At 49.1% G+C, this 23,884-nt stretch overlaps 8 protein-coding genes across 8 annotated transcripts; 4 read left to right on the top strand and 4 right to left on the bottom strand.

Moving 5' to 3' along the window:
• Window positions 1–370: 370 nt before the first annotated feature.
• FIESC28_09878 (uncharacterized protein) lies at window positions 371–5,166 on the top strand (the record flags this gene model as incomplete). The annotated part of the gene is made up of 7 exons (XM_031164013.1): window positions 371–1,118; window positions 1,178–1,889; window positions 1,945–2,512; window positions 2,567–2,664; window positions 2,717–4,738; window positions 4,797–4,872; window positions 4,924–5,166. The coding sequence occupies 7 exons, from the start codon at window positions 371–373 to the stop codon at window positions 5,164–5,166; spliced, it is 4,467 nt and encodes a 1,488-aa protein (XP_031011909.1).
• Window positions 5,167–5,526: 360 nt separating this feature from the next.
• FIESC28_09879 (uncharacterized protein) lies at window positions 5,527–8,742 on the bottom strand (the record flags this gene model as incomplete). Its single annotated transcript, XM_031164014.1, has 1 exon — window positions 5,527–8,742. The coding sequence occupies one exon, from the start codon at window positions 8,740–8,742 to the stop codon at window positions 5,527–5,529; it is 3,216 nt and encodes a 1,071-aa protein (XP_031011910.1).
• Window positions 8,743–13,851: 5,109 nt separating this feature from the next.
• On the top strand, window positions 13,852–14,945 carry FIESC28_09880 (uncharacterized protein; the record flags this gene model as incomplete). The annotated part of the gene is made up of 4 exons (XM_031164015.1): window positions 13,852–13,926; window positions 13,989–14,163; window positions 14,227–14,450; window positions 14,508–14,945. The coding sequence occupies 4 exons, from the start codon at window positions 13,852–13,854 to the stop codon at window positions 14,943–14,945; spliced, it is 912 nt and encodes a 303-aa protein (XP_031011911.1).
• A 503-nt stretch (window positions 14,946–15,448) lies between these two features.
• On the bottom strand, window positions 15,449–16,577 carry FIESC28_09881 (uncharacterized protein; the record flags this gene model as incomplete). The annotated part of the gene is made up of 3 exons (XM_031164016.1): window positions 15,449–15,588; window positions 15,648–16,487; window positions 16,538–16,577. The coding sequence occupies 3 exons, from the start codon at window positions 16,575–16,577 to the stop codon at window positions 15,449–15,451; spliced, it is 1,020 nt and encodes a 339-aa protein (XP_031011912.1).
• A 342-nt stretch (window positions 16,578–16,919) lies between these two features.
• Window positions 16,920–17,421, top strand: FIESC28_09882 (uncharacterized protein; the record flags this gene model as incomplete). The annotated part of the gene is made up of 4 exons (XM_031164017.1): window positions 16,920–16,943; window positions 17,050–17,092; window positions 17,238–17,268; window positions 17,334–17,421. 4 exons carry the CDS (start codon window positions 16,920–16,922, stop codon window positions 17,419–17,421), a joined length of 186 nt encoding a protein of 61 aa, XP_031011913.1.
• A 734-nt stretch (window positions 17,422–18,155) lies between these two features.
• On the bottom strand, window positions 18,156–18,628 carry FIESC28_09883 (uncharacterized protein; the record flags this gene model as incomplete). Its single annotated transcript, XM_031164018.1, has 2 exons — window positions 18,156–18,324; window positions 18,411–18,628. 2 exons carry the CDS (start codon window positions 18,626–18,628, stop codon window positions 18,156–18,158), a joined length of 387 nt encoding a protein of 128 aa, XP_031011914.1.
• Window positions 18,629–18,715: 87 nt separating this feature from the next.
• FIESC28_09884 (uncharacterized protein) lies at window positions 18,716–19,846 on the top strand (the record flags this gene model as incomplete). The annotated part of the gene is made up of 2 exons (XM_031164019.1): window positions 18,716–18,775; window positions 19,121–19,846. The coding sequence occupies 2 exons, from the start codon at window positions 18,716–18,718 to the stop codon at window positions 19,844–19,846; spliced, it is 786 nt and encodes a 261-aa protein (XP_031011915.1).
• A 1,244-nt stretch (window positions 19,847–21,090) lies between these two features.
• Window positions 21,091–22,501, bottom strand: FIESC28_09885 (uncharacterized protein; the record flags this gene model as incomplete). The annotated part of the gene is made up of 2 exons (XM_031164020.1): window positions 21,091–22,072; window positions 22,206–22,501. 2 exons carry the CDS (start codon window positions 22,499–22,501, stop codon window positions 21,091–21,093), a joined length of 1,278 nt encoding a protein of 425 aa, XP_031011916.1.
• Window positions 22,502–23,884: the final 1,383 nt, after the last annotated feature.

The raw sequence follows: 23,884 nt of genomic DNA on the forward strand, positions 1-23,884 counted from the left end.
TCCATGAATCCTAACAGCCCCATACCTGAACCATTGGCACTGAACTGCCACTTACATGGCCGTTTTATCATCTCTAATAAGTAGTACCTGGGTATAATCTATGATCCACAAATGGGCCAAAAGCCTTAGGTTTGCGTCACAACCTCCACCCGCTTTCACTTCACTCCTGCAATCTTCTTGTCGATTAGGACTTTCATCGATTTGGATCCAGATCCCGCTATCTCATATTTCCACAGAGGACAGACATCTCCAGGCCTACTAATTGCTGCCTCATGATTCCCTTGACCTAAATCGCATTCTCCCGGGCGTTCTTCCTCTTTCCTAGACTTACCGCTGCCACATCTTTTTCGTTCTCTGGTCGCTGACCATCATGGCTGGCGGCGCGAAGAAGAAAAAGAAGCCTGCTGCTAACCCAGCCCGAGGCTTTGCTACTACTTCGGTCGCTTCTAAACCTAGGCCAGAAGTTGCTGAGCCCGAGTCGAAACCTGCTGTCGCCAAAGGCCAAAATGCCCCTCCATCGACACAGAAAGATGCCCCTCCATCTTCGTCTACGAATGGCGATGCGACTACCAACACCAACACCCAAGGGGCGACTTTGAGCCCCGAGGAGTTTGAAAAACATTTGGAGGAATCTGAGCTACAGCTTCTGGTCGAAAAATATGCCGCAAAAACGAAAAAGGATGCCGTGCGTCAACGAACTCGGCTCGATACCGACCGTCGTCTGTTCCGTGGTCAAGCCGACTCTGTCAATAGTTTCAAATGGCTACCACAGGACTTGATGAACCATATTCTTGATCTGATACAAGCAGAAAATCGTTTCGCAGCTTCGAGTTTGTCGTCGTCGGACAATGCTGGCGCTGGCAAGATGCCCCCAGAAGAAGACATGATCCTTCGTCTCTGGACGCTACAGCAAACATTAACTGCAGCCGAGTTTCCCACCGAGCGTGTTGCTGCCGTGATACGCTACATTCTGGACATAGCCCCAAATGTCTCGACGACAAGCAGAGAATCTATCTGGGGACTTGAAGAAGCCCTCGACTGGCTGGCCCGTGAATGCAAAATCGAAGAATTACCCTCCTATGAACCAAAGTTCAAGCCCATGCCTAAAAGCACAAATGGTTCGTATGTTCCTTACCCTCTCAAGGTATCCTTCACGCTGACCAAGTTTTCACTTCAGATACTCCCCAGGATAGTCCAGTACCAAGCCGCTCAAGTACCCCTCGCCATGCTGATTCGCGAAATGGTCGCAAGAACAAATCTTCTGGGGCCAAGGGTCGACCAGCAAAAAACCTTTCACCCACCAAAAAGCTGGTTGTAGCTTGTGACAGCGATATAGAACCCGATGAACTTGTTGCAAAGTATCTGGATAGTAAAGCGAAGCTATTAGAGTACGAGCGTGGCCATGGTGATGCTGAGAACTCGCCAGCTATCCAACAAGATGAGGAGCTCGCTGTTGCGAAGCTTGAGGCCAAGATCAGGAAGATCGAGTCGGATGTGCTTTTTGACAGATACGAGGCCGAACAGCAATGGAAGGTCCAAAGAGTTGACCTGGAGAGGCAACTAGCTGCCGCAAAACAGGAGAGGCAAGACCAGGCTGTGGAGAAACCGGCCACGGAGGAGGAACCCGTATCTGAAAAGACGGACGACGGTGATGTTAACAATGAAGCTGAACGTATCGCTGCTGAGATATTGGCTGAAGCGAACGATGATGACGAGGACGATATTGGAGGGTTATTCGCATCTCTGCCTCAGAATGAGGTCGACGCAAGCACAGGCGAAAGTCGTACTGTTGTCAACTCAACCGATGGCAGTCAAATTGTGATTCGCGATTTTGGTAAAACAACAGGTATCAGCCCTCGGAGAGCTCTCGAAGAAGCCTGTCGCTCAAGGTAAATTAAGATGTTGTCACCGCTGCAGGATAACTTTACTGACCGGAGACTTCAGGGATTCATCGGCCAAAATCTCATATACCATTGTGTCAGATGCCACGTTTGCCAACCGCCATTCTTTGGATATTGTTTGGACTAAACCCCAAGATTTGCCACCACCAGCAGCTTCATCAGACGTTGAGGTTGTAGCAGATCATTTTCGATTCACGTTTACCATGACTGGCATCGCCGCACCAGATTCGAAGCAATCAGAATCTTACATTTCTACAGCCGCTTTGTTTTACACATTTAGTGGCAATACCAAGGACGAAAAGGTTGCTATAAGACTTCCCCACGTTTGGAAAGATGTTTGGGCAGAGCTCGCGGAAGCTCGGAAAGCTCACGTCGACGAACAAGACAGAGAAGTGGTGAGGGGGCTGAGGGCCTTGGTTCGCGAACGTCATGACCAAGAGCTTGAAGATGGTGTCATCATTCAAGGGGCATTCCGAGGACGAGGCAACAAGCATGCCATAGACTCAGGCGATGATGGAAATCACGGTTCGAGGCAAAACACCACGAATGGCGAGTACTACCAGAAGATTTGGGCAGACAAATCTAGCACCCGCAAATTTCAAATGATGCTGGTAAGAAATACTTATCTTAACATCCCAGTGGACGTGGAAACTGACACAAGGCAGCAATCTCGAATGCAGCTCCCGATGTGGAACTTTAGAGAGCAAGTGTTGAATGCTGTCGATGAGAATCAGGTTGTGATTGTCTGTGGTGAAACTGGATGGTACAGTGTCTAGCGCCTTTAGGCTTCGAATCGTTAACTAACTATCGCGCAGTGGCAAGAGCACGCAAGTCCCATCCTTCCTACTCGAGCATCAGCTCTCTCAGGGGAAGCCCTGCAAGGTGTACTGCACAGAGCCCCGGCGAATCTCCGCCATCTCTCTTGCTCGTCGTGTGAGCGAAGAGCTGGGCGAGAACAGAAATGACTTGGGGACCAGTAGATCTTTGGTCGGTTACTCTATCCGACTAGAAGCCAACACTTCACGCGAGACGAGGCTAGTGTATGCAACCACGGGTATTGTCATGCGAATGCTCGAAGGCTCCAACGACCTACAGGAGGTAACACATTTGGTACTTGATGAAGTACACGAACGGACAATTGACAGCGACTTTCTTTTAATCGTTCTAAAAAAGCTACTCGTCAGACGCAAAGACTTGAAAGTCGTTCTTATGTCTGCTACAGTCGATGCAGATCGTTTCTCAGCTTACCTTGGCGGTGCACCAGTCCTCAACGTTCCTGGGCGAACATTTCCTGTCCAAGTCAAATACATCGAGGATGCCATTGAACTTACTAGATATACGCCTGCGGATTCTGAACCTGATAAAATGGTGGATCTGGATGATGACCCCGCTGAGAACGAGGGGGAGAACATCAAGAGTGATATCTCCAAGAGCCTGGTGGACTATTCATCAAGGACTAGGTCCACACTGGCTCAAATTGATGAGTACCGGATCGAGTTCGACCTGATTCTTCAACTGATTGCCCAGATCGCTGTCAATGACCAACTTCAGGACTACAGCAAGGCCATTCTGGTCTTCCTGCCAGGTATTGCCGAAATCCGCACACTGAATGATATGCTGCTCGGTGATCCGAGGTTCGCCAAGGACTGGCTTGTCTATCCTTTGCATTCTACCATCGCAACAGAGGATCAAGAGTCGGCTTTTCTTGTTCCACCACCTGGCATCCGCAAGATCGTTCTTGCTACCAACATCGCCGAGACGGGTATCACCATCCCTGACGTTACTTGTGTTATTGACACAGGCAAGCACCGCGAGATGCGATTCGATGAGAGGCGTCAGCTTTCGAGACTAATTGACACATTCATCTCTCGAGCGAATGCGAAGCAAAGGCGAGGTCGCGCTGGTCGTGTGCAAGAAGGCCTATGCTTTCATATGTTCACCAAGTTCCGCCACGATCAGCTAATGAGCGATCAACAGACGCCTGAGATGCTCCGTCTTTCACTGCAAGATTTGGCTATTCGAGTCAAAATCTGCAAAATTGGAGGTATCGAAGAGACTCTGGGCGACGCCCTCGATCCGCCCTCAGCAAAGAATATTCGCCGAGCGGTTGACGCGCTCGTCGATGTTCGTGCCCTTACCCAGGCCGAGGAATTGACACCACTTGGAAATCAGTTGGCTAGGCTACCTTTGGACGTTTTTCTGGGTAAGCTGATTTTGTATGGCGTTATTTTCAAATGTTTGGATATGGCCATTACCGTGGCCGCCATTCTATCTTCCAAGTCGCCATTTTCTGCACCCTTCGGTCAGCGCACACAAGCAGACAACGCCCGCATGGCTTTTCGTCGAGGTGACTCTGACCTTCTTACGATATATAACGCCTATCTGGCTTGGAAGAGGGTGTGCCAGTCGACGGGCGGGGGTGGAAAAGAGTTCCAATTTTGCCGCAAGAATTTCTTGAGTCAGCAAACTCTAGCCAATATCGAAGACCTCAAGGGGCAACTCCTGACTTCTTTGGCTGATTCTGGGTTCCTTTCTCTGACCGAAGAGGAGAGGCGAGCGCTATCCCGTGCCCGATTTGCTGGTGGACGAGGAAGAAGACAGCAGCAATTTTACGACATGCCTCGTAGAGTTAACCTCAACAGTGATAACGACGTTGTTTCCGCGTCGGTCATAGCTTGGAGTTTCTACCCCAAGATCCTGGTGAGAGATGCGCCAGGGTCCAAGGGCTTAAGAAATATTGGTACAAACCAATCAATCAGCCTCCATCCATCTTCCGTCAATCGAGGTCGTCTTGATCTTCGATGGCTATCTTACTATCATATCATGCAATCCAGAGCGTGAGTTCTTCAACGGCAGGGGGTCTCTTCAATCAACATCAACTAACATATAGTTCAGGGTATACCACGCCCACGAGGCTACAGCTGTGGAAGCATTTGCCATCGCTCTTTTGTGCGGCGATGTACGATGTGATGTAAGATTATTTTTCGTGTCGGTGGACAAAGTGCTGACCCAGAAACTGCAGATGTATTCCGGAGTAATTATTCTCGATGGAAATCGAGGACGTTTTTCTGTTCCAGATTGGAAGACTATGTTGGTCATCAAGGTCCTCCGGACGCGTCTTCGTGAACTTTTGACGCGGTCATTCAAACAGCCAGGCAAGTTGCCTACTGCTCAGCAAGAGAAATGGCTCGATGTTTGGCAGAGAATCTTCACCCAAGATTTTGGACAGGATAGATCTGCTACAGGAATGGCAATCAAGGCGTGAATATGGACGTATTCAAATGAGATCTGCCATTTATGACTGCAGCCAGAGGTGGCATTTGATCACTAAACTTCAAAAACACACCACTTGATATGTATATATAGTTGGTCATGCTCACATGGGGGCATTCAATATTAAAGCCGTTGTGAGACAGGCCACTGGACAATACTGAATAGACGAGCTTTTTGCTTCTTTTTGGTGACATGATTGTTTGCAGTTGATAGCTATACTCTACAGTTACTTCTATCATTCCCTTCCCTTCCCCTTCCTTTCCTTAGAATTCTGGATATCATCAATACTGTATAAAATTACATTATGCTACACCACGTAGCTAGCACTCAAAATCAGCGTTGAACTCCTTACTCATGATTCAGTCTTTTTGGCCTCTCCTTCGCCTTCCTTTTTCTCTCCAGTCTTTCCACTGGCAAGGAACATAGCCTTGAAGTCAGCATTGCTCTTCTTCACTGATGTGTCCGAATCGCCGTTTTGGGCAGGTTTGGCACTACTGGGCTTGAAGCCAAGGCCACGTCGTGGGCCAGGCTTCCCCAGCACTGGGCGACGGACAGCGGTTGTAGAGGGGATGAACATTGTAGACGAACCCCCAGGCCCCTTGGCCTTCTGCTCCTGATCCTTGTTTTTCTTGCCAGTGATGATACGGTCGGGAGCGTGTTCAGCCTTTGCTCTTCGAAGTTCGTCCGGTGTGCCAGTCCGAATCTTGTGTCCATCAAACTCCATGCTATCCAGTTGTAGGCTAGCCTTGCCCGCGGTGGCTGCATCGGCAAACTCGATCTCAGCCCCGCCATTGCCTGGCTTCACAGTCATTTGAATGATGGAGCCCAAAGGCTCGACAAGTGCTCGGATTCGCGCATCGTTCACGGTGTCAGGAAGACCCATCAATGCAATCGTCCTCGCCGAGATCTCAGCCGCAGTTGGTTTGTGCTGTGCTTCATTGGGCGCATCCTGCATGGCTTGATCGCCTTCGGCATCATGAGATGAAGGTGCTGGGGAGCCTCTTGCATTATCAGCAACAACAGTTCTGGCTGCCGGCTTGATCTTAGACTCTTTGGAGAGAGCGACTGCAAGTACGTGACCCTTAAGATTGGTGTTGTTCATCTCTGCCACAGCTTTCGCGGCCTCCTCCTTGGTTTCAAAATCCATAAAGGCAAAGCCCTTGTTCTTTCCAGCCAAAGTTAAAGGTATGTTGACTCGTGTGATCTTACCATACTTGGAGAAAACATCTTTCAACTCTTTCTCGTTTGTCGATCGATCTAAATTGTTGATGTGAATCTCACGACCTTCCGCAAGAGCACCCTCTCGAGCTTTCTTGTGTCCAGGGTCGGAATACTTGACTACGAGTTTAAAGGTCTTTTCAAGCACTATTCCATCAAGTTTGACGGCCTTTGCTGATGCCTCCTGATCTTGGAAAGAAACGTAGCAGAATCGTCGGTGAGTGTTGACCTTCAGACTTGGCCAGCGTATGCTGAGGATCTCACCGCAATCTTTGAAGAGATCACGAATGTAGTTTTGGTCCGCAGCAGGAGGGTAATTCGTGACATAAACGGTCAAATCATGTCCTGATTTGACAGACAGCTGCGACTGGTTCATATACCTGCCATCTTTCAGTAAGGCGGACTGAGCCTCTTCGACGGAGCTGAATTCGATAAGTGCTGTTGAAGAACCAGTTTTTTCGTCACGCACCAACGCTGTGACATTGTTGATGTGACCGTAATCTTTGAAGTATTGTCGAACCTTGGTCTGTGTAACGTCTCCAGGGAGATTGGAAACAATTATCGTGGCGTTCTCTCTATCCCTCTTTAGAGGCTGTACTGGAGTGGTTTCTTTAGGTCCTGCTCCATTGGGTTCATTCTTTTGACGTTTGCTGTTGCCTTCAGGCTCGTCCGTGGGATCGGCTTCAGCGCCCCTTTTCCGCTTTGAGCCACCTGGTGACTTGACTTCCGGCTCATCGGGCTCTGGAGCAGTGTAGTAAGCAGCATAGGCCGCTGCCTTCTCTTGATCCTCGCGCTCCCTGCGCTTTTTTACTTCTTTCCCGGTCTTGTGTATCCGGTCAGCAGCCTTTCGTAAAGGCAGTGGCATCTCGTAATCGTTGCAGTGTTGCATATAGACTTCTAGGACCTTCTCAGGCCAATCGATGGTTCTGCGAGCAACAGCACGAGCCAGAACTGCAGTTGCAAGAGTCGGTATCCGATAAGTGCCACCGCCAGATGAAGGCGTGGGACTTCTGTTGTCCTGTCCACCGGCGGAAGAGAAAATGAGCATTTCCCACATGTAATACCGGAACCAAAAGTCATGATTGTCGGCGTGGATCTGCAGGGAAGCCAACTTGTTCCACTGTGCTCGTGCCTCATCTACGGCGCCCTTCTTCTCCGTAAGGTACTGGATATAAATGCGCTCGAGTCGAAATTTAGGATCACCTTGAAAATCTTTGCCGTAAAGTCGCTGTCCGACGACCGACACATCCTCAAGGGCCGCACCCAGGCCGACATCAGCGACATCGACGGCTTCGTCAGATGCGGTAGCGTCCATAGCGTTGCGTTTCAAGAAACCACACCACGCTACGTACATTTCGATCATGCCCTCCATGCCATCCTTGAGCAGTTGATCTTCACTTGTTGCGGCATGTTTGATAGATTCGACCTCACTGAAAGGACGTTTGGCCTCCTCAGCGCACATAATGTATCGATTCCAAAGAAGACCAGACCAGGGGCAATGTTGAACGGCTCTTTGCAGCACGTCGTGGAGGCTGCTTGGCGCTTGCAGCTCGGTGTTCGACGAAGAAAGAAAGACGACATACTCGTACCAAGTGTTTTGGTCTGTAGCGAGAGCACCGGTGAGAGCACGAGCATATAGTCCACGGCATAGATCAATTCCAATTTCGGGGTTGTCGTTGCTGCGCTTGCTCTGAAGCATTTCCCATTCGAGATAAGTGTTGAAAGCAGCTTTTTGAGCTTCGATGTCACCGGCGTCTACAGCTTTCTTCAAGGCAGTCTCGTATGGGTCACGCGCGGCGATCAGTCGTTTCGTCTCCTGGGCGTTAGTGGTAACATCCTTCATGGAATCCTCGTACGCAGCATAGTTGTATTCTGTGAGGAAATGCGAAAAGTTCTGTGAAGTCTCCTCCCAGGTGAGGTGAGGAGTTAGCAATCGATCACGGTACAGATGAGTGATGCGCTTGATGCCCTCGGGTGTTTTGGTCTTGGCCAGTAACTCCATCTCAAGTGATATCCAACGATCCCAGAGCAAGTGGCTATCGCCGAGACGGTAGCGAATAGCTACATATCCTTGCTGCCACAGATCGAGAGCAGCGTTGAATGTGAAGAGCTCACGACCGAGCATGCGTTCCTCATCAGACCAGCCATCTCCTGTAGAGATCTGGGTAGCTTCCCACAAGGACCAAAAGTAGTTGCAGTAGGCCAGCCAAATGCGCAGGCTGCCGGGCTCAGAGCTGATAGCGTGCTTGTAGTGCTCGACGGCGTTGACTCGCTGCTCGAGGTCGGAGGCGTTGCGGACGACCTCCTCGAGGTAGGCCAGCCAATTCTCTTCGCCTATTGGGTTCGCCATGGTTATCGCGCGGTCGGTGGATTAGAACAGAGAGTGCATCACACGGAGGTTGGAATAGTCTTTGAGTAGCGGGCAGCGCATGAGACGTCGATCGGGCGGCAGGTAACACGAGCGGGCGGTAGTTGCTGGACCACGAGACAGGAAAGCGAGAGGTCGAAAAAACGTGTACGTGTCGACGCTATCGCAGGAGTTGTTCGGGTCCAAGGGAAGGAACCAAGGAAGAGCGAGTAAGTAAATGTGAATAAATGAATGAATGAATGTGAGTCAGCAGAAAGTCTTTCGAGTTTATTTTCAACGCTTGTCGACCTCTTTGGCCTGGCTCCCTGAGATTGGATTGATCAGCCAGCGACTGCGATTGCTGTGTTGCGTGAGTGATTGATGTCTAAACTCTTTAGGAAGATTGCGCGTGGAGTAGGAAAAAAAGCTGCTTCCAATAATTCGACAGCTTGAGCCGGGGATGGGGACCAGCTAGGTAAGGTTGAGTTAGCACAGGACCGGCGAGGCAGGCGCAGTGCAGGGATTTTACGTAGGTACTTTCCCAGAAGAACGGGAAGCGAGCTGGAGGGTCGTTCAAATGATGTAATGGCAAGAGCGTGGTAGAGGTACTTTTGATGCAACCCTTATTTGAATGGATGGCTGCCTGTTAAAACAGGCTATTTTGGGTTGAAGATAATATCATATTGACGAGATCTGAATCCTCACTCAGATCTGTACCTGCCCGATCTGGAGTTTTGTTTTTCTTTTAAGCAGCGCGTTGAAAGGTTTCAGTCCTCGTCTATCGCGCCGCCTGCAAAACAAAACAACGACAATCCCCCTAGACAGACCCGACTCCCTTAATGATCAACGTCTCGGTACTCGATACAACTGCGCGAGGAACCCGTTGGCTTTCAGCCGATCTATTACCCAAAAGACACAAGCGGGCAAAGAGTCTAGACCGTGTTTCGACTCAGTTTATTGCAACGGGCTCTTGACCAGTCGTGTCCTTTTTGACCCCGATTTCTTATTCCCGGCGCACGGTCAAAGTCAAAGTAGAAACCGATCCGCTGCTCAGTTGTTGTCGGCCGCCAAAAAATTCCCCGACTGTTTCAATCCAAGGGTCGAAAGAACATTTCAACCAGTAGGAATTGATCGTCGTGTCTCTATCCATCTCAACTTGAATCCTGAGATACAAGAACGGTGCAGCACAAACCTCATAAACCGAGGGGTTGCTAAAGGCATCATGGCCATGTACATCTGATTTAGACTTGATATTCTTCAAGGCCTTAACCAGCATGCCCAAACAATCTGACAAGTGGATGGATACACGTAATTAGCCCTGAGAAACAGAGTAGAGGTTAGGTAGAAGACTCGTATATGCTTGCAAGGTGCATTGGATCGAACAAACCATCACACGCATGAGTTTGAGGCATGATCTCTCGTCTAGATTTCGGTTACATGATTCCGAATACTTGATTCCGAATACTTATTGCCGGCACCTCACAATGGCCAAGGAGGCAACGTAGCCAGCCACTTGCTCGCTTTGGTGGGGAGCTACCCAACTACCGTTCAGTTCAGCTCGTGTTTCAATAGAGTGATGTATGTGAGGTATGTACAGTGCAATGCAGCCAGAAAACTAAGAGGACTTGTCCACCTATACTAAAAACTTACCGCACTGATATCCATGCCCGAGGTTGCACTGCATCACTGACAGCCGACTCGTAGACATGAAAGAATGACGACGATGGCTGTTGGCTGACTGGTCACTGACCACTCACCGGTGCAACACAATACATCGCTCTGCCTTTGGTCATTTTAAGCTCTTAGAGTTTTTTTTCATGCACGGATCAGGACGACACTCTCCATCGTCCATCTCTCAAATCTTAGTATTTGAGCAGCCTGAGGTGCTTGTTAAATCAAAAGTTTCATCTTCACACATACAAAATCCGTGGGTATTACAACAGGGCCTTAAACATCTTAACTGCTGCTTAATCGCCAGACGCAAAAGTAGGTCCCATATCAGATGCGGCGGTAGGGCTTCTTGGCTTGCACAACTACCGACGAAATGGTGGGAAAGGACGCCATTGGACAAAGAAACACATCAGCCGCTAAAGTAGGCAAAACTTTGAGGCCTCTTGTAGATCATCCAAAGGCGAATAGGCGCTTACCAGTACACAGTCCAGGTGTAGGAGGTTCTCTAATCTTTGCGAACATATGAATTGTTTCGGCCTGGCTTTTTGTTGACTGCGCTTCAGCATCATTTGGGCCTGCCGAGGAAGCTGAATGAGCTGAGCAGTATCCAGTATGGATGTCTTGGTTCGGTGTAGTACTAATGTTTCGCACTAAGGCGATCAATCCAGGTCCTGGTCTGGCCTGTTGTATACCACGCATTCTAGAGTAAGGCAATCAATAGTTGCAGTACGTATTTCGCTGAGCTGAAAGAATGTGCTTGCCGTACACCGACTGTCAGATGAAACAAAGACATCGATAAGATCTACAGTATGTTCTGTCTGTTTGCACAGCTAGAAAACAGTACTAACCTGGCATCTATCATCTATCGCTGGGATGTACTAATTAAATGTGTCAGCCTCGTTATACCGAAGAGGGGAGACACCAGACTACTAGTACTTAATTAATCAATCAATCAATAACTATGTTGGGTCTGGGAAACACGAGCTGATCTGGTGAATCCCTGGGATTGATCTGGGTCACTCCACATGCAGGGTATCTGTCGCACACCCTCAGTGTTTTCTAGGGCTGGCGCAAAAGAGCAGCTGAATCTATCCCGCTTTTTGGGCACAAAGATAACATATGGCGATGCATCAGCGCGTATTGTGTCTAAGTGCCATCGTCATGAAGTCGCAGTTTCAATCGTTGAGCACTGCAAGTTTATTGCAGGTCTTGTTTTGGGAGTAATAATAATTAACCAAGTACATCGAACGTACTCCAGTAATTTATCAGGCCATTTTTACGAAGCATTGAGATTTGAGCTCCACTGCGGCTGGCGTCTACTGAAGGATCAATGAATTACTACTATTTCCCTCCCTCAGCTCGCCCATCCTTCCAAGCTGGAGGTCTGCACATAAGATCTAGGCTTGCGACAGGATGTGATGGTACACCCAGCACTGCCTCTCTCGCTTCAGACAAAGGCTCGTTGGCACTCAACTCTGACCAAGACCTGTGACATGGTGACATGGGCTTGCCGGGATGCAGCTTGCACATCCCAATAAAAGTCACAAAGGCTTTTAGGTGGATAAGTTGCATAAAATGGCGCTCGCACATTCTTTGTTGACTGTTTTGTGTTCCTAACTCAAGCTCCTTTTAGCAACGGAGGTGCACTCTTTATCTTGTTCTATCCGTAGTGCACAATCGTCGGTTTGGCCGGGGCGTCTCTTGGTCCTGGTGTCGGTATCATCTACGTTAGAGAAGAACCATTGCCAATAATCTGTAACTGGCGCGTGTCAGGGCGCATAATAGTTTGAGATAGATGAACAACCATGATCAAAGATTAAGATTCTGGATGTCTGTCCTATTTTATCACTTGGGGACTGTAGTGATGGGCAAGAAGAGAGACAAAGGGGAAAAAATAAAGGATGCAGTCATCACAACCGCCGTTTAGTCGAACAGATCTAGAAAAAAAAGACGATCTTTGATGGTGTCTGCAGGTACAAAACAGCGTTGTCAGATGAAACAAGAGAGGGTATTTTTATTGGGCGGTAGATAGCCCGAACGAGAATAGCGAACGCTAGTACCTGGCGCCAGCAAGACCTCCAGTAAATCCCCGCCGCTAGCAGCGCTATCACGACCCTGAATGGGTGACAGCTTGCTTCCTGTAAGGCGTGATTGGCCCCCTTTATTGGGGTCGGGACGGATTGACGTTGATGGCGGCGGGTGCTTGAGAGCCGTTTCGCTACCTGACGTTGGATCGGACCTGGTTTTATGGATGCATTGCATTGATGGTGTTGCAAAAGACGCATAGCCAAGCCACCAGGGGCACAAGAACACTGCAGAGCACCCCATTTTTGGACAAAGAAGAGAACGAGAAGGAGGAGAAATAGAGCACCAAGCATCGAGGGAAAATTCAACTCGTCCAATAGAACACGATGCCCATCCCCTGGAAGGAACCTGATACCCATCAAGCTGGGTCGTATCAGATTCATATTTGTTCATAATTAACTGTCCTGCCTTCCAACTCCCAGACTCTCAGACTCAAACTCTCAGACAAGCCCCAGGGTCTGCATTCTTTCTGACCTCAGTGCAATTTACCAGGTCCCCCAGTTTGTTTTCAATCCATTCCATTCTCCCTCACAATTACAGTTACAGCTACGGTACTGCCACTACCTTAGGTACTGTTAGTTAGCTAGGTACGCTGGGGTCTCTCACTCACTTGATCTCATCTCATCTCATTTCATTTCATTTATCCCTTGGCTGTCTCTCTTTCTCTCTCTACTTGACCTAACCCACCTTTTCTCTCTTTCACACTATCCTGTTACGTTGCTGAACGGCTTCTCTTCTACTTTTGTATTTTCATCTTTACACCGACCGACTTCGCTCTCTCACGACCATCTTCTTTCGTTGGACTCTTTCACTCTTTCAAGTGTCCCAACTCAGTCATTCCTTGTGGTCGATTTCTCTTCATATTCTTCCTTGCTTTTTTTCCGTACCTGTCTTTTCGAATTCTTTATTGGTCTGGCAGACGACAATAAACCTCATTCGCTCGACTACTCACTCAACCATTCGTATTTATCACGGAGGCTTGCATCCGCTGCTGCATCGAGTGCCACGTTAGACCAAGCCTGCTGTTACATGACATTACACGCAACCCGATTGTCTGACTCTCGTTTTTCTTTTCTGCTTGAGGCTTTCTTTTCCGACGTCTCTGGATATTCAACTATACTTGGGTCATCCTGAGGCATTTATTGGCTTCGATACGATATTGTCGGCATTACCTATTGTCACCGCACCTTCCGCCGATTCACGCGCTCAACCACCTGCCTAAGTACTTATCGATTCAGTCGGCTCGTTTTCGATTCCAACTATCTGCCAACGAAGGCCATTTACTTACTCCGGATCTGGTACTTCAACTATCCATCCAAGTAACGGGATCCGTCTCCGTTACCAGACCCTTTCAAAATGCGCTTTTCTCTTTCAACCGTTGTGGCGCTGGGCGCCCTCCAGACGTTTGGTGTCTACGCTCAGGATTGTATTGTAAGTTGTAGCTTCCAGTGAGCCATTTGATCCAGTTACGTACAAATGCTGATAACCTCAAGAACGCCTGTGTCGAGAATGTCAAGCCCACTATTGGCTGTGCAAATCCCGCTGATGCCAGCTGTGTTTGTGTTTCAAACGACTTTGTGAAGGGTGTTGCCGAATGCGCAAGAGCACCTGAGTGTGCTGCTGCAGATGATGCCATCACCAACGGCATAAGCAATGGATTCTGTGTTGGTATGTTTCCCGTAGAGAGAGCGCTCCATCTGCCTTCCAGAATACAAAACTAACGCACCCAAGGTCAACAAGTGCCTGCTTTGCCGGCCTCTGCCGCAACCCCTACTGAGGGCGCAGCAACATCTGATGCAGCGGCAGCGACATCCGAAAGTGCTGCTGCACCTGAACCCACCAACGCTGAAACGACTCCCGCAGCCCTTCCAGAGTCCTCAGCAGCCCCTGCGACAGAGGCACCTGAGGTACCCGAGGCTACTCCCACTACTGCATCTGATGTGGTCGAACCTAGTGTAAGAACTGACAGCAACACCACTTGATTCGAGATGTGTATTTATTGACATGCTTAGCAGGCTACTGCTGAAGCTTCTGATGAAGCCTCTGCTGAACCATCTGCTTCTGCCACTGATGCCGATAACTCATCTGCAACTTCCGAAGCCGCTGGTGCTGCCGCTACATCTGACTCGACAGATGATGAAGACGAGGAGGAACCTGCTGCAGGTGGAATGTCTGGCGGTGCCAAGGCTGGTGTTGGTATCGGTGTTACTATTGGTGTCCTCGCTCTTCTCGGTACGGCTGGTTTCTTCTTTTGGAAGAAACGTCAGAACCAGCAGAACCTTACACGTGGACACATGGACGACATGTCGCCCCCTATGACTGTCAGAGACCGCAGTTATCCTGCACCTGATCAAGGCTCCATTGGCGAGAAGCACGGATATGATCTTGAACTTATGTCCCATCGATATGAGGATATGCTTCCTCGAGAGGAACCCCGACATATGGTTTGAGTTCACTTTTTAAGAAATTCCGGCGTTTTAAAACAGGGGCACAAGCAAAACCAATATATTGCAAACGATTCCATTCAATCTATCGATTGCACAACAATGCCTCGTGACACCAGACCAGCCGGCCAGCCTACGAGCACTCATGGCCATTAACAATCGTAATGGTCCTAATAATGACAGTGCGTTTGCAGGGTCTGCGAATTACGAGTGTAAATGACATTTATATCGAGCCAAGTTTTGATTTGAACGGCGTTATACGGTTGCTCAACGGTCAAGATACCACAAAATCACCTTCGGAAGGGCCGCAGCCATGTTTGAACAAAATGAAGCCGTCATCTTTTGCGTTGGGGCATTTGAGCCTCCATGTTAACTTTCATCAAGTGTACATCCTGTTCATTGTACATATCTTACAAGTTTCTAAGAGAAATTATACAGTGGTCTTTTCTACCCTTGAATTCCCCGTCCCTTTTTTCGAGCTTCAGTGATATATATGACAAACATCTTGTTTACCACGAGTAGTATGGTCTTTGTCCATACACAGGTCGGTTGGGCAGATGCACCCAGGGCCCCTTCTTATTCTTCTTCGCCACGCGCTCCTCATGCTCTCGTATTCTTGTCTTCTCCTCTTTGAGCAAGACAGTTAGACCTAAATGGTTGTCAGTGTCTCTGAATTCAAAGATATACCGAAAATGGCATGGAACGTACTTGTGCTGGGATGTCTAATGATACCCATGCGTCCTCGACCCTTGTAGTCAATTCTCTTTCCTCGCCAGGGTCCTCTTCCAACCCACGATTGAGCGATGTACATGCGTGTAGGGTCCTCAATCTCAAGCCACTTTCCGTCGATAGTCTGTATCTTCTTGGGCGTTTTCAAAATTTCGTCGTTGAACTTTCCAAGCCCCATTCCCCGCTGAGCAACAGCCAAATCGCGGGCTTCTTCAAGATAGTATGCCATTTCAGCCGCCATCTTCTTCTTTGACCACTTCATCTGCAGAATAGCATCGTCGACAGTCTTGCCAGCGATCTGACGGGCCAGCATGACGAGCTTCTTGACACTTGTGGGCATGAACTCGCTCTTGTGCAGGAGCTGTCGCTCTGTCATCTGGATACGCTCTTCCTTGGTCAAACGACCGTTACGACGGACCATCTGGATGACCTTCTTTCGCTGCCAGCGAACTCGGCTTCGAGGATCGGGGTCCACAACCATGGCCATGCTCTCCTTCGTCTTTTGTTCGATCTCAGGGGTGCCAGGTGCGGCGGCTTCCGAAGTTCCTGTCTCGATTTCGTCTTGGAAAATGTTGTCCTCCACGCCACTGTACATGCTCTTTTGAAGATACTCCTCGCGGCTCTTGGGGTTGTCAAGTTGAGACGTAGGATCCAGGGAAGCCACGGTCTCGGCGCCCTTATTTCGTGGTTTGCCCCATCCTTTGAAGAGGTTTGAGGCCCATTTATGTCGTCGCTGAACTGTAGGTCCGAAGGTTGCGGAGAGGACGGGAATTGGTGTGCTGGGTACCGGATGCGCAGTTCTTGCTGTAGAAAGGCCCTCTGTGTTAGTTTATACAACTTTCATCGCCAATTGAACGGTATTGTCGTACCTGACACTGCCAGCCTCTGGGCGGCCAGTCGGAGACTCATGGTTGCAGATATCGTCGGGCTCTGCAAACCAATTAGTCTCTCTAGAGTCGCTCTCGCTGGATGTGTCGTGCAGCAGAGCGTCGTTTCAACGGACGAGATTCTTTTCCGTAGTGTATTTTGCCGCTGTTCAGCCGTGGGGTTTAGTGAGATGGTAATGGGTATCGGAACAGAACTGTTAGCAGGCGGGTGCACGTGACTCGGGTGCTCTAGCGCGATTAACATCAGCCCATCTTCGGAATCATCTTGGAACTGATTGACCACATCGAAATCCCAAGCACCTCTGCCACCCTCGAGAGCTCCGATCCTTCTCCCGAACAGCTTCGCATCAATAAATCAGCCACAATGCCCGTCAAGCCCATCACCGGTGTACGTTTTCCCCGACTCAATGGCTCGGTTTTCGCAGTCGCCCGGGCGAGAGGAGCCCCAATTCCTCCTGCTACCAGAGCTTTTCGTGGACTGACATTTGCGCTAGATGCTCCGACGAAACCTCGTCCTGGACCTTAGCATCGCCCTCGGTATGTCGAATCCTACTACGAATTAAGTCAGACTGCATCAATTGGCAATTTATCTATAAAGAGGAGGATTCTTTGGGCAGCTGACAATTCGTGTGATGTGGTTGGTTGGAGGATCAGAGCAACAAGCTGACCAGCAACGTCGCAGGTTCCGGTTTCGTCATGGCCAACTTCTTCTGGTAAGGGAAATCATCGATGAAGCGACACGATAGGCAAGATTACGAGACTCACCATTCCGACACAGGTACGGCTATCACATGCCCCGAACCAACGCCCGCGACAACTACTATATCAAGCTCGAGGAGGAGCGAGCTGCCCAGAAGGACGAGTAAACCAAAGATATGCCAAGTTCGAAATCGCGTCACTTAAAGCTGGGGCATAGGGGAAGATGGGAACTGCACATAGAGGCGGCTAGCCAATGTTTCGTTTGTCGTGTAGGTGGGTAGAAAGCAAAATACCACCGAGGCTTCATCCAAACCCATCGCTGGACAAATTATACCATATACAAGGGCAACCGAGTCGTGATGTGCTTTTTGATCAATTTTGAGAGGATTTGCAGAGTGACATGTGATGGGAATGCGATTCGTGCTGAGTTGACGATCCTTGGAGATTGCGAGAATGAGTCACCAGGATGCACTCGTTATTATACCAGCATCGCGACTCTGTTACAGAGACGACTCACAAAGCTAGGTATGTTTTGTGATTGGCAAAGCAGCAGTTATCGCAGAATTCGAGGACTGAGGATGGATGCCAATTGGAGAACGGCCTCGGCCCTTTCCGACAATGCCGTCATCAAGCTGTGACAGTCTTGCAGATGGTTCAATGCTCCTCTAACGTTCAAGCAAGCATACATCCCCTGATGTTTTTCGATCACTTTGGCTCGACCTATAGGTAAGATAGTATAATTAGCTTGGCCCAGATAACTAAATCAATGGCGGCTTTGCTTTGGTGATTTGCGCGTGTTCAAGATAGAGCAAGACATATCGTCTAGAGCCAACCGCAGATACTGTCGGATTGCAGCAACAAAAGTCGTAGAACGAATAAACAATATTTATTTTCATCAAGTTCATCTTGCTGTGTCGGGTGAGTGCCAACTTGAAGACCAGTGGTAGTGCTGAGGAGGTGCCTTGTTTTTGCCATCTTTCCCATCATCGCCTTTCCGTCCCTCGGCAGGATAATCTTTGCCCTCCCATGCTGTTGTCTCAATCATAAACGAACCCTTCCTGTCTTGACATCTGCACGAGCAAAAAGTCAGAATATTTTATTTCCTTGCCATATTTTTCTAGGACAGGACAGGGAAAGTCGCAGAGGGAACACTCACTTTCGAAATAGTCGTTCAACGGCGAAACATTGCACAGGGCTATCCCATTTGACAGGCTCCTTGATCTCGCATTTATACTGCAGCATCTCGAGGAGCTCGCAACCATTTAGATCGACATTCTTGGCGCCCTGGTCTAGCTTGCGTTTGCGACCGCTCAGGTTGGTCTGGACACGCTCAGGAAGCTCTGAAGCGTGGAAAACTTGACACGGGTAGCCCATTTTCAAAGGCGATAGTGATCGTGACTCGCAAATATCATTTGATTTTGGAGTTTCTCAGGTAGAAGATCGACTTCAGTGTTTTTCACGATGGAGGCGGTGACTGGGAGTCGATTGCTGGGAGAGGTTGAGGAGTTGAGTCTGGAAGAGGTGAGTTCAATATTCAGTCAGTCCAGGTTGAGCTTTTTGCCGTTTTAGGCCTTGCTCATCACACATCACCACCCCATTGTCGACCATGCTTGAAGATTATCATGAAAATAAGCAACACAAGAGATGGAACTCGCGCAATAATCTTTCTGAGCTCATTCATGTCCCAGAGCTATTTTCAAGCCTTTTCAGCATATAATCTCGAGATTCTTGCCACGCAGCTGTCAAGTTTACATACACATGAAACCTTACCCAGTCTTCCTACCTAGTTAGCACGTCTGCGTTTGAGTTCTCGCTCTATATTCATACATATACTTGTTCGAATGTGTTACTGAATTATAATAACAGATGCTTCGAAGCTTGCGTTCATCCGTCTCATCGTTGCCGAATGTGCTGGGCACCAGAACTCAGGTTCAACAACCTCAAATTCAACCAACAAAACTCACACATATATCACCGCTCGACGAAATTGCTGCTGCTCATTTCCACACTACCAAAGCTGCAGGTATCGGGATCTCTGGCCGTTACCTCCCGCTCCTGTATAAACTTGTATCAGATCTTGTCAGCCCTCCTCATTCCTATGCTATTCTCGTCGTCGACATCGAAGGTCGTTTCGACGCTACACGCCTAACCTGTTCGCCATCTCATATGCAGCACGCTTATGTTCAACGACCAGCTCGAAGCGACCCAGAACATACCCGGACTCTTATCGCCGAGACAGAGGGGGTTCTTCTCTATGGCGATGTAGCACGGGCAAGCGCTGGTCGTGAATGGTGGGGGACTATCGTTGTAGGTGGCCCAGGGGCTGGTGACATTTCGGCAGGCTGGAAGGGATGGCTACGGGTTGATCGCGAGAATGTGCGCGGCTTCGCGATGGGCATCAGCGCAGAGGAAGCACTGGATCAGCAGAAACAGAGACAGGATGTCGTGGACGCGGCTGGATGGGTAGCCTCCTCGCAGTGGGGAGGATATACCTTCAAAGAAGGTGATGACACGCCTGGAAGGGATGAAGGAGAGGTTGTATACACCGACGATATGGAGAAAGATGAGACGTCACGGCACCAGGAAACTTAACCACTAAGAGCCTCGGGAACGGAATAATTGTATACGAGCTAGACCAGTCCTTAGACCGGTTGTTTCTGATGCTCCAAGGCTTGGAAGATAATTCTTCTGCGACCCAGCAGTGAGTGTAGTTGAGAATGAGTCCACATAATCTCGGATTACCCAAAATGTTCTTCTCGGTCAGTATGGGTCTACTCCGGACTGACGTATAAAGCTCATCCGGGGAAAATGCAATCACGATGAAAATCATAGCAAACTGTCTATAGATAAGCCAACCGGTGCAGGGAAACTGATGAACATGCATGTGGACCGTCCAGATTGTATCATGCGATTTGAGTCACAAACCTGTTCCGCATATTCGTCATCGTGAGCCTCACTCACATTCCCCAGTATTTGGTGTTGATCCCCATGGGCAGGCACAGCCTCAGCAAGGACCTCGTGAAGGAATATTGGGTCGTTTATATTGTAGGATCTCCATCAAAACGAGCTCTGACGCCAACTGAGCCACTTTTTGAGCAAGATTTGGCATCAAGTTTGAGCCTCATCAGCCTCGGTCGTGAAAGATGGGTACAAGTAGGCTTCTACCGAGACCGAGTTACGAAACAGCTTGGTGGGGTTAAGAATGGGGAACCTCTTTGATCTCGATATCGATATCATGATCGAGAGGATCGAGAATTTGAACATGCCATGTAGCTGTGTCAATCAAGTATAGCAGAAGGAGTAAGCTTAACCGTTACATTACTCGATGACCACGGCTTTCACAGTTGCACATTTATAGTTTACTTTTCACTTAATATAAGTACTTGCTAACTTGCTCGAGATAGAAGTGCATTACTTGTTGTGAAGACTATAACTTTCCAATCACATTGCAAAATGGTAGTTGTGTAGATATTGTAAGAGCCTTGAATTTTTCTATCTTTATGCTATTCTATAGGGTTGATGTGATGCTCATCAGGGTATAGGTGGGTGGTGCATCATAGGTAGGTAAGAAGTTAGCTAGATAAGATGAAAAGCCTCGAATCTAGAACTCATCCGTCTATCCAGATGTTGTATGTTCTATCAGATCTCCAAGACTTGTAGGTGTAGTGTGCTCATGGCACCTGCAAAGAGCCGTAATGCAGATGCGTATAAAGGAAAGTTCATATCGCATGGCTGTGCTGCAACAAAAGAAATCCCATAACTCCGTCAAATTCCCAAAGAAAAAAAGGTGTTATCCCAAAGTAATGTATGTGAAGATAAGAATGTAGGTGGGTAGCTTAAATGGTGATGCCGTCCATATCGACGGCAATCTCGGTGATGCCAGACTCAGGGACAAGGGCAGGCTTGGTCATCTGACCCTTGGCAGCCTTCTTGTCCATCTCGCGCTTGATGCCGTGGTTGACAGCGTCGAGGACGTTCTCAACGGTGACGCGAGGCTTGTAAGCGGGTTCAGTGCCATCCTGGTAGACGCCGGTCTTGACCAGAATGCTGTACCAGTCATTGTCGGCAACCTTGTTAACAGCGTTGGTGCCTCGAATATCACTCTCGGGAGTGTCACCAACAAAGTAAACAGTGTCGGGAGGAGCAACAAGGCCGTGCTCAGTCTGTCGCCATTGACCCATCAAACGGGAAGCAAACTCAAAGGTAGACACCTGAGGCTTGCCGAAAGCATGGGTGTGCAGGACACCATTGCCACCAGTGAGGTCCTTAAAAGTAACCTCGAACATACGACGGAGGGCACCCATTCCAAGACGAACGTGCTCGTGAGCAGCGGACCAAACAACATCGTTGTGGGAGAAGTAGAAGGGAGGACCCTCGTCGTTGGTCTCGCTACGGGTGCCGAGGCGGCCACCCTTGGACATGGCAACATCGAGCATGATCTGAATATCACCAGCCCAGTCGCGAGAGTCGGCGAAGACGAAGACGGCGTCAATGACAACGTCGGTGAAATCGCGGTCTCGGGAGTTGCGACGCTCCTCATCAGTGAGCTTGCGGAAAGGAGTGGTGGCAGCGTTGTGCTTGATAATGTCGCCAGGGGTCACGACATCCTTGAAGCCGTAGCCCTCAGCAACATGTCGGCACTTCTCACCCTCACCTCCGACAACAAGCACGGTTCCGTATTTCTCAGCCATCTCTCTCATGGGAGTGTGGCCACAGATGAACTGGCCAGGCTTGATATCGCACTGGAGCTGGCCGGAGAGATCATTGCATCGCTCCTCTTCAGTCTTACCACCACCGTTGGTGAGGAAGATGTGAGGCCTATTACAAGGTGTGTTAGTATCATGTTGTGACACCCAGGCAAAAATCACGATGCCCGTTATTATGTGGATCTCCCCAGAATAAATCCGGGGATAGTGGATCGTGACTGCATATGGTGGATGGTTCGACTTACACTTGAATTCCGTATTCATTATCGCCATTTAGGACCTTCATGGCCTGGAGGGCCTCAGGAATGGCTCGTCCACCGCGGACAAGGACACCATCGATGTCGAAGGCAAAGACAAAAGAGTCTGCCACGGGCTGGGAAACAGGAGGGGAGAGGGGGGAGGCGGGAGATCCGAGACTGGCAATGCTGTCACTGGAGCTGGAGCTTCCGAGCTCAGGAGAGCTAGGGACAGAATCGGGAGTGGTGACCTCGCGCTGGGCAGGGAGGTTGTCCTTGAAGAACTCGGTCTGTTGTGAAGACATTGTGGTGGTTGTTGTGGTTGTTGTGGTTGTTGTGGTTGTTGTGTAAGAACGAAGATGGTCCTGTTCAGGCGCACGCGTATCGATTAAGCCGCGTGAGGTTGAGAAGTGGTTGGAAGGTCGAACAAAGATGTTTGAGATAGTCGATGAATTACTCGGGAGTGTCGAGCTATTTGTGTAGATGGTGATAGTGGATATGGAATCTGGGGAATGATGGAGAATGATGATATCTACCGTCAAGAACGGTGGGAGAAATCCGGGGCTTTATAGATTTAGCTGTCAAGCGGAGAGCAACTGGCAGGTACGTAAGATTCCTGAGGAAACAGTCATCGAGCAAGGCGTCATCTTGGCTGTGGCCTCTGATCGATATCGAATCGACAACAAAAGGTAGGTATCAGGTATCCATGTCAAGACAAGGCACGGCATGGCTGGCATCTTCGGTAGACGCCCGTCGATACGTAGCTCGGGGTCCAATAACCGAGTCATTTCACGTCTATTGAAACCGTGGCAAGCACATGGATAATTCTCCTTTACCCACAATAAGGGTTCCACAGCTTGGTGATGGTGATGTTTTGGTTGTAGTGTAGTAGCAGGAGAAAAAAAAACTTTACAGTATGAGGTAAGGGATGTTGATGACGGCGTTGGTTCCTTCCATTTTCTAGTCTGGGCAACAAAGGTACCTGTCAGAGCCAGGTGAGTGGGTACTGGGTACCTGCTGTTCCCTGCTGTGATGCGCCTCGACCCAGCGTATTAGCTACGCTAGCTTCTGGCAACCTGCTGTTCCCCTTCGCGGCTGGGGCGGGCTATCATGTTTTTGTTCTGGCGTACCTGTGCACTGGGTTCTGCACTAGAGACAACCCCATTCTCAACTTCACTTCGCACAGACTGAACGTCATGACCGACCAGACCAGATACGAAACACTTCATGCCTGCCCTGTTGTTATTTGTCAGTCAACGGCTTGTAAATAACGCAACTGGAGCTGTACATGCTGTACTGTAATGTATCACATTGTCATGTTCTTTCAGTCATCATCTTTGTCTGTGAGACGTTGGACATGGCTTTGATCGCCAATTGATTGTCGTCTTCTAATCTGGCTATCAGAGTTTCTTGAATCGTATCAGACACCGCAAAAAACGGTGTAGAACTGTGGCGTCTTTGAACGGCAAAGATATGCTGTACTGTACCTCTACCGTATCATTTACCTATACCGTACCGTCGAGAGAAATATTCTTGTGGTGTGGACCCTGAGGCTCCTTGACGAGGTACTATCATGTACGTATCGCCAATCAGGGTCTTTATATCGGCAATTTACAGCCAGTCAAAGCAGCATCCCCTGAGCTTCACCTACGAGATGGCTGCTTTCAGGGGCTACCTACATACAGTAA

The sequence above is a fragment of the Fusarium coffeatum genome (assembly GCF_003316985.1).
Source record: "Fusarium coffeatum strain FIESC_28 chromosome Unknown BRIP53273_contig_273, whole genome shotgun sequence".
Classification (NCBI taxonomy): domain Eukaryota; kingdom Fungi; phylum Ascomycota; class Sordariomycetes; order Hypocreales; family Nectriaceae; genus Fusarium; species Fusarium coffeatum.